The sequence below is a fragment of the Scardinius erythrophthalmus genome, assembly GCF_964197995.2.
Source record: "Scardinius erythrophthalmus genome assembly, chromosome: 2".
Taxonomy (NCBI): Eukaryota; Metazoa; Chordata; class Actinopteri; order Cypriniformes; family Leuciscidae; genus Scardinius; species Scardinius erythrophthalmus.
In genome coordinates this window covers 46,772,196-46,788,188 of record NC_138222.1, presented here as the reverse complement: position 1 = coordinate 46,788,188, position 15,993 = coordinate 46,772,196, and the positions used below count along the sequence as shown (strand labels likewise).

At 43.7% G+C, this 15,993-nt stretch overlaps 1 protein-coding gene across 1 annotated transcript; it reads left to right on the top strand.

Moving 5' to 3' along the window:
- Nucleotides 1-11,485: 11,485 nt before the first annotated feature.
- On the top strand, nucleotides 11,486-15,993 carry vgf (VGF nerve growth factor inducible). The gene is made up of 2 exons (XM_081352442.1): nucleotides 11,486-11,701; nucleotides 13,618-15,993. Exon 2 carries the CDS (start codon nucleotides 13,639-13,641, stop codon nucleotides 15,586-15,588), a length of 1,950 nt encoding a protein of 649 aa, XP_081208568.1. The 5' UTR covers nucleotides 11,486-11,701; nucleotides 13,618-13,638; the 3' UTR covers nucleotides 15,589-15,993.

Genomic DNA, 15,993 nt, shown 5'->3' with positions numbered 1-15,993 from the left:
AGAGCTTCCCGGCCGGTCCAGCTGGCTCCTCTGTACCATCAGACTTGGCTACACGATTCAGTTCTTCTGACATCCGGCCAAGTTCAGCGGCGTTCTGTACACTTCAGTGCTGCCCGAACGTGCCCCTGTCATGCGTGCGGAGATCGCAGTCCTACTAGCGAGGGATGCGATAGAACCGGTTCCGTTAGCCAATATGAAGTTGGGTTTCTACAGCCCATACTTCATTGTACCCAAGAAAGGAGGTGGGTTGCGACCAATCTTGGATCTGCGACACTTGAATTGGGCCCTTCACAAGCTTCCGTTCAAGATGTTAACGCACAAACGCATCCTTCGTGCATCCGTCCCCGAGATTGGTTTGAAGCTGTCGACCTGAAGGACGCGTACTTTCACGTCTCCATCCTGCCGCGACACAGGCGATCTTCCTGCGCTTCGCGTTCGAGGGTCAAGCTTATCAGTACAAAGTCCTACCCTTCGGGCTGGCCCTGTCTCCCCGCGTCTTTACGAAGGTCGCGGAAGCAGCCCTTGCTCCTTTGAGAGAGCGTGGCATTCGCATTCTCACCTATCTCGACGACTGGCTGATACTAACTCAGTCTCGTGAACAGTTGTGCGAACACAGGGATGTGTTGCTCCAACATATCAGCCAGTTGGGTCTTTGGGTCAACTGGGAAAAGAGCAAACTCGCCCCTGTGCAGAGGATCTCTTTTTTCGGTATGGAGCTGGACTCGGTCCAACAGACAGCGTACCTCACAGAGGAACGTGTCGAGTCATTGCTGACCTGCCTGAGTACGCTCAAGATCAGAGTAGCGGTTCCACTGAAACATTTTCAGAGGCTCCTGGGACACATGGCAGCCGCAGCCGTAGTAATACCGCTCGGCCTGCTTCATATGAGACCGCTTCAGCACTGGCTTCACGACCGAGTTCCGAGGGGGGCGTGGCACAGCGGCACGTTTCGGGTGAGAATCACCCCAGCCTGCCGCAAAACTCTCAGCCGGTGGTCGGACCCTTCTTTCTCTGGCCCGGAGTGCCCCTAGAACATGTGTCCAGACATGCTGTGGTTTTCACAGACGCCTCCAACACCGGCTGGGGGGCCACGTTCGACGAGCTTGCAGTGGCGGGGATCTGGACAGGCCCCCAACTGCATTGGCACATCAACTGCCTCGAGTTGTTTGCAGTGCACCTTGCCTTGAGACGTCTCAAAACATTGTTGCTCGGCAAGCATCTACTGGTCCGTACGGACAACACTGCGGCTGCTGCGCTCCCGTCGCATGTCACAACTCATGTGGAGTCAGAAGCATCTGAGGTCGCTTCGTGTCACTCATATCTCTGGCCTGCTCAATCGTGCCGCCGATACGCTCTCACGACAGCCTGTGCTCAGAGGAGAGTGGAGACTCCATCCCCAGACGGTTCAGCTGATCTGGGACCACTTCGGGGCCGCACAGATAGATCTGTTTGCCTCCCCGGACTCGTCCCATTGCCAGTTGTTCTATTCCCTGACCGAGGGAACCATCGGCAGGGACGCCCTGGCACACAGCTGGCCTCGGGGCCTCCGCAAGTATGCGTTTTCCCCAGTGAGCCTTCTTGCACAGACACTGAGCAAAGTCAGGGAGGAAGAGGAGCAGGTCTTGCTAGTCGCCCCTTATTGGCCCTGGTTCCCCGAACTCATACTCCTCTCGACAGCCCCTCCCTGGCCCATCCCTCTGAGGGAGGATCTCCTCTCTCATTGACGGGGCACCTTATGGCACCCGCGCCCAGACCTCTGGAAACCCCATGTCTGGTCCCTGGACGAGACGCGGGGGTTCTAGGTGATCTACCACAGTCAGTGGTAGACACCATCACTTCTGCGAGAGCACCCTCTACGAGGCACGCTTATGCCTTAAAGTGGAACCTATTCGTTGAATGGTGTTCTTCTCATCGAGAAGACCCCCGAAATTGCTCGATCCGTGCTGTGCTTTCTTTCCTGCAAGAGCGGTTGGAGCGTATCTCCCTCCACCCTCAAAGTATATGTTGCCTCTATTGCCGCACATCACGATGCAGTAGATGGGAGAACTGTTGGAAAGCATGACTTTATCGTCAGGCTCCTGAGGGGTGCGAGGAGATTAAATCCCCCTCGTCCCCCCTCTATACCCTCTTGGGACTTGTCTCTGGTGTTAACTGCACTGCAGAGATCTCGCTTTTAGCCACTGCGGGCAGCTGAGTAAAAGTTCTGTCTCTAAAAACAGTTCACCTGCTCGCTTTGGCCTCCATCAAGAGGGTAGGGGACCTGCATGCATTTTCGGTCGACGAATCGTGCCTGGAGTTCGGGCCGGCTAACTCTCACGGCGTACTGAGACCCCGGCTTGGATATGTGCCCAAGGTTCCAACCACTCCCTTTCGGGACCAGGTGGTGAACCTGCAAGCGCTGCCCCAGGAGGAGGCAGACCCAGCCCTGACTTTTCTCTGTCCAGTCCGTTCTCTACGGATATATGTTGACAGAACGCAAAGCTTTAGGACCTCAGATCAGCTCTTCATCTGTTAAGGAGGCCAGCAGAAGGGAAAGGCTATCTCAAAGCAGAGGTTGGCCCACTGGATAGTGGATGCCATCATTATGGCGTATGAGTCCAAAGGTGTAACTTGTCCCCCGGGTTTGCGAGCTCACTCCACTCCACACAGTGTAGCCGCCTCCTGGGCATTGGCGCAGGGTGCCTCGCTTACAGATGTTTGTAGAGCTGCGGGCTGGGCGACACCTAACACGTTCACTAGATTCTATAGCCTACGTGTCGAGCCGGTTGCTTCCCGTGTGCTCTCTTCACATAGAAGTTAGCTAGCACCGTAGCCCCGCTCGATGTCGGCTTGCTGCGCCATTCCCCTCCTATGGACTGGATACATGCGCCATCTTTTGCTCCAGTAGAGTTCTGCTTAACCGAACCCTGTTGAGCTCCTCCATACCCCTTGCAGCTCAGACGTGGCGGACCGTCCGATGCTAGGCCTACCACTCGTATGCATTGGTGGAACTTGTGTTAGGCTGGGTCCATATGTTGTAATCCTACGACGATCCCATGTGTGTATTTTCCACGGTCGGACTCCCTCCAGTGAACCCATGTCTTTCCCTTGGCAGAGTTTCTGCCATCACTGTTTTGGTTGTTCCTCCCCCCTGTTAGGCTGGAGTCATCCCAGTGACATTCCATATGTTGTGCTGCCCGACATTTTGCCCAGCCCATATGTGTATCTCCCACGTTTCCCCCCTTCGGGCTGGATGTGGCTTCCGTAGCTTAACCCTTCCTTCCATCGACAGGGCATGCTTTCCCAGTGTTATCCAAGTCTACTGAGCGGGTCTTGCGGAACAGCAGTGACTTCCCTGGCCTAAGCCCTGTCCTATCACCGCCTCAAGATGCGGGAGGTTCAGCTGGCTTTTGTCTAGGCACTGGAAGGTGGCAGCTCTAGTGGCTCTTTCCATGGGTAAGATCCCATTCAGTCGACGTCGACTACGTTAGACGTTCTCGACTGAAAGGGAACGTCCTGGTTGCGTATGCAACCCACCATTCCCTGAAGGAGGGAACGGAGGACGTAGTCCCTTTGCCACTATAGTTGGACCACCGTTGACTCCGAGTTACGCTCGGCTCCTCAACGAAAAACAGATGGTGCTTGCATCCGCTTCCGTATTTATACCCGCCTCGCAGGGCGGAGCGTGTGATGCAAATTCACGTCGCCATTGCGTGCATTGGCTCGTTCAAGCATGCTCGAAGAAGATAGGCTCCCTAGCGTGATCCCATTCAGTCGACGTCGACTACGTCCTCCGTTCCCTGGGTTGCATACGCAACCAGGACGTTACTGAGGTTAAAAGCATGGTAAGTGTTGTTTTTACTGTGCTTCTACTATAAATTAGCCTGGCAAGCCAAACCTACATCAAGATGTTAGGTCTGGCAACTCACCATTGGCACGGCTCAATCTGAGGGGCGGGATAAACGGTTGACTTTCAAATTCCCTATGCATGCAATAGGATAGCGCTACAACCAACCAGAGCGTTTTCCCACCAGCGGAGCTAGTTGATAGATTAAACTTTTGCCGTATCTGGTCGGCAAAACTACGAACACATCTTCCTTTTTTAAGAATGATTTCAGCACCGTTCTTTGTTCTTTCCTCAAAGAAAAGCTTAACTCCAAGTCCTCCAGAGTCATGGCCAAAGCCAATTCAAAAGACCGCTGTTCGCCAGCAGCAGCAGCCATTCTTTGTTTTCAACTAGCAGGGAATTCACAACTCTGCCGTCATTATGTTAAGCCCGCACAACGACTCTATATACGATGTGATTGGCCTGACTAGAGTTTGTTTTTTCCAGCTCGAAAGTCAACGAAGAGTTGCTAGACTACCCTGGCTGCAAAATAAATTTTGGAACTTTGGAACTAATTGTACAACTTTGAACCTCATATGAATATGATTAACTGATTGAAGGTCTATAGCACATCACGTGACAGGCATTGTTTAATCACCGTAGTTTAGTAAGGTGTTGAAAGAAAGCAATGAAACGCAAAGCCGTTTCCGTGGAATGACAGATATAATGCAGTGACTGAACATGAGGGAGCTAATCTGATTAAAATCGACAAACAGAAAAGACATTATAACATAACATAAGGACAGCGTATTTACGACTACTTACCAACATCTGGCACACGTGAACTGATGCCAAATATCGCGATGTGTTCGGAATGAGACTTCTTCTGCGCAATTTCCTACTGATAAAATTCGCATCTGGTGTTGACGCCACAGGTTTTCCATTGAAATCAATGGACTTCCCAATTCGTCCATAGAGTGACGCAGAGGGGCGCCTTTGGCGTCTTCATTGTGACTCCGGGGGCGCTTGACCATGCTTCAGTTTTTGATGCCTTGGGAGTGAGAATGGGATGCAATGTGGCAATATGCAGGGTGAGAAGTATGTCCATGGGTGTGATATCAACAGATGACACACCATCTGGAGGCTAAAGGTAATTGCGAGATCAAGCACATGGCTGCACACATCGGCTGCCGCAGAGTCTTTACGATGCTCATTAATCATTTCAGATTTAATTAATAAAATTCCATGAAGCAATATTAATATGACAGATGTGTGGACTGTCCTAACAGAGTCTTAATGTGTGAGTGAGTTAATGTGTGTAAAAGGGCTTGTGAGATGACATTGAAAAACTGTGTAGACACTGCAAAAACTGCAGTGGTTTTCTCTCTCTCACACACACTTTTTTTCTCTCTCCTCGCCCACACATGTGCAGTGGGGGGTAAAAGTGTGTGGGAGAGAGTCCAGTTCCAAACAAGGCGGTAAATCGTCAGGTCCAATAACATCAGCTCTATAGCACTACAACAAAACCACAGAAAGAGAGAGAGGAAGAGGTAGAGAATGAGCGAGGGGCTAGAGCCATCGGACTAATGCGTATTAACATTATAGGGGATCTGAAATTAAAATAGTAAATAAATCTGCATTATTTTTTTTATTTTTTTAAATGATAGGGTTTAAAGATCACTAAATTATCTTTTTTAATTCTCCATTGTATATGTCAAGAGAAAGAATCTGACTATTTTAAGCAATCAGCAACAGATCTTTTCTCTTTTTTACGTGCTTTATACAAGAAAGATTTCCCGTTTATGTGATAAACGGGAAAACAACAATGAATAATGCAAACTTCATGCAAACTTTTCTTCCATATTGTGATGTACATCCAAGTGTAAGACATTATCAAAAAAAGAAAAAAAATGTAGGGTGAGGACTTGGTTCTATGGATCGGTTACTGATCGGACTTTATGGGTTTTGCACTCAAAAGCGGAGGAAGATGAATGCGAGTTTGCAGGGGTGAGGTTTCAGCTGACTGAATGATTGGAGAAGTCCTGCATACAATACTTCTCCAGGGAGAAGTCTATCGTTTTCACCGGCAGGTCCAGTTATGACATTTTGATCAAACATTACAAGGAAAATCTCTTTAAAAATTACACATATCCACGGACGAATTTGTGACATTAAAATAACATGCATTTAGAAAAGGGATAGGGTGAATTGTAATTTCATGCAGATTCAGACTGCAGTCAGTGAATAGCAGATTCACTGACTGACTGACTGTGAAAACCTCTCTGAATTGGTGCATTTGTGCATGAGCATTAGTAGTGAGTGCATCTATACATTTGCCCCTGCCTGTATTATTTATCTTTTTCCACCAAATTACACTTCACTTTTCATTAATCTCCTCTACTCCTCCTCTGTCTCCCCATCTTTCTCTCTGTGCTTCCGTCACACCCCACAGAGCCCCCTTCTCCCCTTTCATCATTCCCCTCTTCCTCCCAGAACACTTTCAATTTCAGGCCCCTCAGTTTTTTCCTCTATTTACATTCACAATACATCATTTTTTCAATCAATGCTAAAAACGTGGACCTCAGACTCAGATAAAGCCAGCTAATCTTACAGGCATAAAGCCCAGAATAAAAGTCAATAGAGTTTATCATTGCATAGTACAGCTAATGCGAAAATGGCTTTAAATGTTGAAATCATTTCTACATTTGACGTAACAAAATGCAAAGGTGATGAAAGTGGCCTCCGAGATTTAGAAATCAAAGATGTAAGCTAAAATAGAGTGTTTTATTAAGATAATTGTGAGATTGTGAGCCTCAAACATTTTTAAGTAACAGCTGTTGAAACATAAAGAGAAACTTCTATCTTTTGTTTATTTAAATATGTTAAATCGAATAGAAATATAACAATGTTAAATCCTTAGTTTTCTATCACTTTGTTTTATAAAAAGCGTGATACAAATACAAAAAACTTTACAAAGAGATCATCCTCTGTTGCCATGCTTACATCCTTTGACTGACATTACTTCAAATATTGTTTGTGTATTAGGATGCACATTGTTTCAATGTCTCACTACACTGCAAATCTACTGCTCTGCTGTAGAGCAATAGGATATGTATACATATCAATATCAATGACACTAATAAGGGCACTCGGTCTGAAGGCTCAAGGGGAAAAAAATGAATCATTCAGCATGTTCTTACCCTCCTTGATATCTGCCTTTGTCTGGTTCAGTCCCTATCTGCTTCTAGCTGTCAAATCATCAGTGGTAAAAGAATATTCAAATGGTGCACCGGGACCCCAGACGTGTCAAACGATATTCTGTAAGCCATGTTTTTCATCTTTCAACATTAATATCATGTAGGCCATTCATCAAAACCATGGATGCTTATAAATCACATCAGACTGTGATTTTTAACTCTAAATTGAATCTGTAGGTAGATAGTAAATGGCTTTCTATTTCAAAGTCAAGTAGTCATACTGGAAATATAAACAGCTTCATAAGTGTCCGGATGCACAGAGCACTGAAGTGCATTGTAAATATCAGTTTGTCAAATTATTTCACCTAGCTGGCAATTTGTTTGCTTAAAAAAAAAAAAAAAAATTACAAACAATATGTTCCGATTCAAAGTGTTTTTCTATATGATATCATTATATATGATACTTTTCGAAAGAAAAAATAGAAAGCAGAATTATCAATTTAGTGGGAAAGAAGTTTTCATGTGGAATCCAAATGAAAATAAACTGATCAAGTGGTTTCAGCAGCTCATGATGAACACCACAACAATGTGTATTTGCACGATGAGAACATATAGCATAAAAAAAAGACTATATGCTCAGCTGCTCTAAAATCTACAGAAGATGGATCTCACTCCCGCCCATAGGTTGTGGCCTGTTGCCCAGCTCTGAAGCAGTTACATAAGCACTGCCAAACACTGAATATTTCATATATATGAGCACTGATTGAAGCTTGAAAAAAAAGGGTTCTTTGGCATAACCGAAGTCTTTGACTTTTATAAAAACATACAAAAACCTTATAATTTGCAGTCATAAAAAAGGTTTACTATAACATTTGAACAGCTTTGCACATATAATGAATAAATGTATCTTTAAAATGTTCCAAGTGTTAGACTGTATATAATATATCATATATAATATTATTATATCCAGATTGCAAACTATTTTGGCAGTGTTAGTCTGAATCACATCCATGTATGACTGTATCACATTGCAGTTTTAGAGGAAAGTTATTATGGCATTGTAAAGATCATTTAGTGTGGACACTTACAGCTGTTGGCTCACTCTAACAATCTAAAAAGATAATGCACTTCTGCATATATGCAAATGTCACCACTGATGTGGACTGTAAATGGATCTGCATGTGTCACTTCACTGGCAATTTTTTCCAAAATTGGTACAATATTATTGATTCCCTTAGCCAAGCACAAATGTGCAACCATCCACAAAGCACACTAAAACCATGACATTAGCTTCATTGACAACAAACGCAGCAATTGACTTTAGATTTTTATGAGTAGAATATTATCATCATGATCATATAAGACTATGATAACATGAAATGAAATATCATGACTAACTAACAGGTGTTTTCAAATGATTTTTGAAGCTTGCCCCAATTTACTTTTTTTTTTATATGCAATTTTAATGTTTTATTGCAACAATGCAATGCACTTAAATTTGAACAATAGAAATGTGCTTTTTACCATGGGTATAGGTGGTTTCCAGCTCTCAGGTCTGCATGAGGAACAGCACACTTCTTAAAACTGGAACAACACAACTGATGTAACCTAGGCTATCCCAGGCTAATGGTTAGCTTATTGTATTAATTAGCCTAATGAGACTGGATTTTGATTCCGCTTTTCACTTAATTAGAACAGCCCTAAATGTCATGCTAGAACGTTTACGCAAATAAGGTTAAAAAAAGTTGTAGGAATGTTTAAATTGGAAGTTGGTGCTGGCATTTTGTCTGACAGGGGAATTCTGTTTGGATAGTTCTTGTGTCAGCAGGACTCGCTTCGCTTTGTTTGTACGTAAGCGTGGGCAGGAAGCCTCTGTCACATATCCAATCTAAGGGCAACCCTCCCACGGTTAGTTGTCTGAATCGATTATAAATGGATTTATTTTTTAAAAGCGCCTATGGAAGGCTTCGAGTGTTGAAATTATGCTTGCTGTAGAGAGAGATTCATCTGGGGGAAGACCAAGATACGGTGGATGCCGCCTCATTAACTCCCAGTCAGAGCCGGGAGAACAAACGATCAGTTTGTAAAGAACGCCAACGCGGCGTTTCCCTCTCTGCGACGCACGCAGTGCAGGGCGGAAATGATGGAGGTGGAAGAATTTCTCTTTCGGCGTCAAGAGATTTTCGTGGGATAGGTCATTTGTCAACAGTATGCTGTTAATTCTCCAAGGCAGAACGTACCTCTTCTGTCGCCCTCTCATGTGAGACAGTCGACGTCCTCTGGGTGAAGTTAACGTAAACAGACAGTTGGTTGCAGAAACACTATCCTCTCTGACAGCCATGTAAATCATCTGTCAACTCATTCTCCCCATGAACTAATCCAATTCGTTCATGTTTAACACTGTATATATATATATTTTTTTTTTATAGAATTCACATGGCTGGATTATGTTAACTTTCCTAATGGAAAACATCCATTAGGCTATCGTCTCGTCACCTACAGTGCCAGGTATACGAGCACGTAACCAAAACATGCACTTGCAAACGACTTTCGAGACTGCTATTCCGCATTAGTCTACTGTAGCCTGTTAATGAGCAAAACTGTAGAGGTAGAAATGGCATTGAGATTTAGATCGAGATGAACGGTTCTTTAATTACACAAGTAAGGAAGGAGGTTTAAGTACGTTTAAAATAATTTAACTAATGGCCCTTAGCAATAGCACTATTACAGTGAGCCAAAAGAACCTGACGCAATGAAGAAAAATGAAGGCAATGGTAACTAAAGCCAGTGCCAGGATCATCAGTGTTTTGTGAATGAGCTTGCCCTTGGTCTGAAGATGGGAACGCTTGAGAACGCTTAGAGATTGCATGAAAAGAGAATTTTTTAGGCATGTGGATAAGTGCACTACCTGTGCAACTCGTCCTGCTTGATCCCTGCTGTTGACACGCGGTATACATTCCCAGAGAGTTGGTTGGGATCACTAGCCCTGTAAGTCAGTTTCACTGGTGTTATAGGCCCTACCACAACATGACACTTAATAAACCATTTAAATTTTAAAAGAAATATATTTAGTCTAACAGGAAACAAGCAGCTTAAAAAATGACAAATTAATAATTATTGCACCACCTTGTTCTTACACAATGTCCAAATTTGTTTAAAATATTCAACAATTGCTTCATCATTTGCACCCTCGTGCCAAACATGACTTTTTTTTATTCCAAAAGGAGATGTTGGGGATGTGAGGGACTGACAGCTTCAGTCACCATAACTTTATTTGTACGGGAAAAATCTGAGGGTGTCAGCCCCTAACATCTCCATGACAATTATCTTATTTGGGTGTATTTTCCTTTAAAAATTTAAGTTGCCAGTTCGTTCAAATAGATAAGAAATAGCCTACAATGTGGACGAAAGATGATGGGTCAATGAAAACTAATGCTGACAAAAGCGATTGATTTCAAAATTCACTAGTTTACAGAATACGGAGTAGCCTATCAATCTCTCTAACACACTACAAGGTTTCAAGCAAACCATGACTACGAGCATTCCTGTACAAATGATACATTGAACTAAATCTTTTTTTTTTTTATTCAAAGGCTATAATTAAGATCACTCTGACATTTACTGAAGAAATCCTAAAATATGGAACGACATAACTTTAAATTAGATGTGGCATATAACGTAATTGTCCTCTGCAGGTTACTCATGCAAGATGAAATTGTGTTTAGGCCTATTCGATAGAATATTTTAAGATAAAATAGCCTACATAACCTGTCGTCTCACTGTAATTTGCATGTTGGATGCATTACGTTTTTATTTTTAGATGGCCCACAATGGATACCAACATAATAGGCTACATGCCAGCAACATTGCACTGTAAATGTTTATTGTCCATTTTGTCTAGTAGAGAAGGGGAAAAAAAAAACGGTTGCAAAAGCTTTTAATGGTAATAATGATGCATTTCAAACACTCATCAAAACATCCTGTAACATAATGTCACGACATGGATACGGAAGAGGCGCATTACTCGTTAATGTAAAAAATACAGATCATGCAAAACATGTAGCCTATAATACGCATTCATTTTGCAAGCACTGACGATTCAAGCGCCAGCTGTTTCCTTTGTGAATTTTATGGTGTAATTGCATTTATGCGTTTTGTTAATGAGGCAATGTAGGCTACATCGTGATGAGGATTGTTGGTTCCTTTGTGTTGCGCTGTCAGTTTGCAGCTGCATCTTGGAAGGGACCGGTCTCGCGCTCCCCGTGTTGTCTAGCCCTCTCTATTCGGCGGAAAAAAAGTACTATTTCATTCATCCCGTTTCCTTCCATTCATCTGGGCACTGCAGCGTAGCGAAGACTCGGGGTTCGATCAGCACCAAAATTCTTATCAATGGAGAGAGTCAGTGACGTCAATGAGCTAGAGTGACGTGCAGTCACGTGGGCGCAGTGGGGCCGAAATAAAAACACGGAGAGCTGACCGTGGTACTGAAAATATCCCCATAGCGCCGTGCAAGAATAGCCAACCATACGGCTTACACAAACGATATTTCTGTACAAACAAAACAGCAAGAATCAAACAAAGCATGTATTGTTGAAGTGGATTCGTATACGTAAATCGCGAGACTAACTTAACTTAAATACAAAGTTTGAAGAGGACACAATAAGTGCGTCGGACTGCGCTGCCCCTGACAGGATTCCCGGTAAGTCCCGGCTTTCTTTTTATAGTAACAGGGAACAGTAATGCAGAAGGCGTGGGAAAAGAAGTATATAATAATGTAGACAGAAGACGCATGAATTAAAAACGCAAACTGAGGCATCAAGATTTTGCTTTATTAGTTTACATGTAAAAAAAAAAAATATATATATATATATATAGGCTACATTTGGTGGTATAAAATAACAAAGAAATGTTAGGCATGTGTAATAAAAATGTATTCTAAAATAGGCTATATCCATTTTAAGTCTTTATATAAAAAGGGGACTTGATGAAAAAAAATGCAGCAATATAGAATGTAAAAGTAGGCTATAACAATTATTTGTGAAGGAAGGCATGAAACTTATTAAAAAACACTTTGGTGATACTGAATTTTGCATTGATGACTTTTATAATTAATGATGAAGGTAACGGTTATGATCAATGGCACAGCTCTCATAATAATTATTACCACGCCCTTGCTCATGCTTTCATCATATTTCTCATCACCATAGCATTAGATGCCCAAAATAACCAGCCTACGTCGAGTCCAATCACAAAAGCGCACGAGAGACACTGACATAAAAACAATGTTTTGCTTTTGCATGCTTTGACGTTTGCCTTCTGGGGTCCAATTTGACGTATTTTACATACATATAAGTAGCCTAGCTCATATGGAGCAGAGAAATTTTGACATACAATTCAACAGCAGAACATTCATTATCTGTTTTCATGTCTTTCAAATGTTGTTGATTGGGTTAAATTTGCGATAGAAGACGTTTAAATCTCAAATCTAATAGTCTCAAAGCAGAAGATTATAGGCCTACTTGGCGTCTACAAGGCGTCTTAGAGCTGGATTACTTGCGTTCTTTGTTGATGAGACCTTCCCAGATGTCTCGGTCATTTAAGGCAGTGGACGAGGGTGTTACTGTTAGAGCTGTTGTTATATCGTGGAGACTCGATTCTTATAAGACCAAAAAGTTGATCTTTTCAAATTTGAGAGGAGCAACAGACTGTTGTTTTTTTAATAAAAATAAGAAAATTGTGCATGCCACGCAGATATCAAACTTTATAAGAGTAGGCTAAACCCATACATCGGTTGGCACAAATCCAAATTTCATGGAGTGTTTTTTCCATATGAATGAGAAATACTCGTATTTGTTTTTTTTTTTTTTTGGAGCTCTAACTTGCTTTGCATGGTCATACTGAGATTTTCAGATCATCCTTGTATTGCTTGCTCATTAACCTCCCACGCATCGGAAGGGCTCCCTGCTAAGGCGCTTTTCCTCCTATACATTATTAGCACCGCGCCGCGTGTGCGAGCAATCACATGTACAAAGCGCTTCAGAGTCCTCACGAACCGCACCAGCTCAAGCCGCAGAGCCAATTACAACGCCTTTGCAAAATCAGCTAAGCAGCAGGCAATAACACATCAATTAAAGCTTAACAAAATATCCTCCCTCCTATGATTAAACCATGTTTGTGCAAAATATAAATATGCTTTGTTAGATATCTTCAGAATAGAAAAATCCATTTGACAAGGAAAAATAAAGTATTCAGCCTACTAAAGTCTATATTGTCATTAGTTCTTCCATTACAGGAATGAACAATTCAACTCAGGTATCAATTACAAGTCATTCATACAATTTTGTTTTATGTAATATACAGTGAGTGATGCATTCAGGCAGTCTGCAAAGTGAATGTGTCCACCATCTTACCTGAGAAAAATCTTCATTCTGAGTGATGCACATGACTGTTTTTACTCAAGCTCATTTATTCAAGAATTTTTATGACAGAGGTATATCAAAAACATGATATAACTATAAAGCATAGACAACAGTTGTTTTTGGTCACCTTGAGATCAAGGGCTTTTTTGTAACAGATTTGATCTTTGACCACTTATGCACTTTTTCTGTATTTCAGGTTCAACACGTACGTGCGGTCATGAGCTGGTGCCAACAAACTTTAAATGTTCCCGTAATTTTCCTGTTCGTGTTATTTAGTCTCACAGTCAAGCCTGCAACCTTCAGTCCAGTGACAGCAGCCAGCAACACAGTAAGTGAAAACTATGCAGCACCCTCCTCTGCTCAGCAACAGAGTCAATATACTCAACCATCAGAGGAAAAGGGCTCGCTACATGATGAAAACGAGGAGGATGAGCTTTTCAAAGACGTGGATCCTAGAACCCTAGCAGCGGTCCTTCTCGGGGCCCTTAACCAACCTCAGAAGGAAAAGATGAGTGAACGAGAAGAGGGGGGAATGGAAGTGGAAAAGCAGAAGGATCTTCAGGGTGCAGACAGAGACAGAGATAGTCACAAAGAGCTGGAGCTGGTCATGGCAGCTGCTGCAGCGCAAGGAAAAGATGAGAAAGAAAGAGAGGAGGAAGAAGAGATAAAAAGGGTTAAGGAAGAGGAACGGCTAACGGAGAAAGTGACAAGCCACACCACTAGTCAGACGGTACCATTAAAAGAGCAGGTGGCTCCACAGGAGGGGGCCACAAAAGAGGAGGTGATCAAGGAGGAGGAGAGGCAGGAGCCAGAGAGAGGAGAACTGGGGGAGGAGGAAGAGCAGCTGAGTCCAGAGGAAGTGAAGAATCTGGAGACTGTGTTAGAGGAACTGCAGAGCTACAGCACAGCCACTAAGAGAGAGCGTGACACGTCCACAGGCCAGAGGGGAAGCCGTGGGGAGTATTTTGATTACCTGGACCGTAATGGCCTCATGAACAACGAGATCAAGTCTAAAGCTAAAGGCAATGACCTGGCCCTGTCCAAGAAGAAGCTCAAGTGGCAAATCGAACAAGAGAAGAACAAAATTCAGCCTTCACAAAGAGGAGGCAACTTCATGGATGACTTTACCAATAACCTTGCTGACCCAGAAGAAGAAGATGAGGAAGATCAGGAGGACGAAGAACAGCTGAGCCCTGAAGAAGAGGAAACTCGGGCCAAAGCAGAGCAAGAGGAGGTACGCAGACAGGCAGCAGAAGCACAAAGAGCCAAGGCGGAGGAGGAAAAGCTTGCAGACATTGCATCTGACATGCTCCTGAAATACATCGTGAAACAGGACAAGAAAAAGTACCAAGACAACAATGGTGCAGAAGATAAGCGCTCTGATGAGGAGGACACTAGTGATGATGATGATGACATTGACCCACAGACCATTGATAAGCTGATTGAGATCTCAAGCAAGCTGCATCTTCCTGCTGATGATGTGGTGGACATTATTAACGATGTGGAGAAAAAAAAGAAAAAAGATGCTCCTGAAAATCTCCCATGGCAACGTCCTCTCGTGCCGCCTCCAGCCCCTGTTGCACCTTCTACTCTGTTACGTAAACCTCCTCCCTCAAAGCCTCCTCAACCGAACACGAACCCATTAAAAGCCTGGTTCAAAGACAGGGCCTCGGTCAAGCCCAACAAGCAAGACATTTGGACGAGGCAGCAGTGGCCCTTTCGTACCTACCCTTCCTACAAGTTCTATCAAAAACCCTACAGAGGGTATTACCCCATCTACATCCCGCCTCAAAAACCAAAATCCCGCTACTATTCCAAGCCCTCTTTCTCCCTCAATGATGTCCTGGGAAACTCACTGGACTATGACTTTGATTACTCCCCCAGACGGAAGTCGCGTCCCTGGGCGCAGTCTCGCCAAAGAGCCCAACCAGCCTTCCAGCGGAACCTCTACTTCCCTCACCCTCGGACTTTCAAAGCCGTACCCATGCCTAAACCCCGGTCACCTCCACGCCGTTGGCCGTCCTTTTATTACCCAGCCCGAGCTCCTGTAGTCACCAGGGAAGATGATTACTACAGTCCGCTGAGGCAGCCGCCACAGGACAGCGAAGAGGAGCTGCAGAACTTCATCGAGAGGGTCTTCATGAAAAATCCCCGGATGTTTCAGTGAACAGACTGGGGGGGAAAAGAGAGCGATGAGGCGGCGGAGGGGAAAAAGAAAGTGAAAGGGAACAACTTAAAGACTGTTCTTTCCCAACTATCATGTTCTGGTTCCTTTTACTGAAATCAATTTCTTCACACTCACTTATTTGTTTCAGATACAAAGTTTACCCCCAAGAAAGAACACAAATAGGATCTTCATGTCCATCTAACCTGTCCATTCAAGGAGCAGATACCAGATAGCATAAATCACCATGTTTTCATCCATTTCAGATAGAATCTTGAAAGGCTTGCCATTATTATGGAAGCAACTCCATTATCCAAGTCTTATTTACATATCTTTTCTTATTTTGTTTTGTATATTTTGGACATTTCAAGTCCCAGTGGTCAATATCATTGATCCTAGAGGGATGGC

What these genes read in the sequence shown, in the direction of transcription:
- vgf (XM_081352442.1), top strand. Translation starts at nt 13,639, where the DNA reads ATGAGCTGGTGCCAACAAACTTTAAATGTTCCCGTAATTTTCCTGTTC.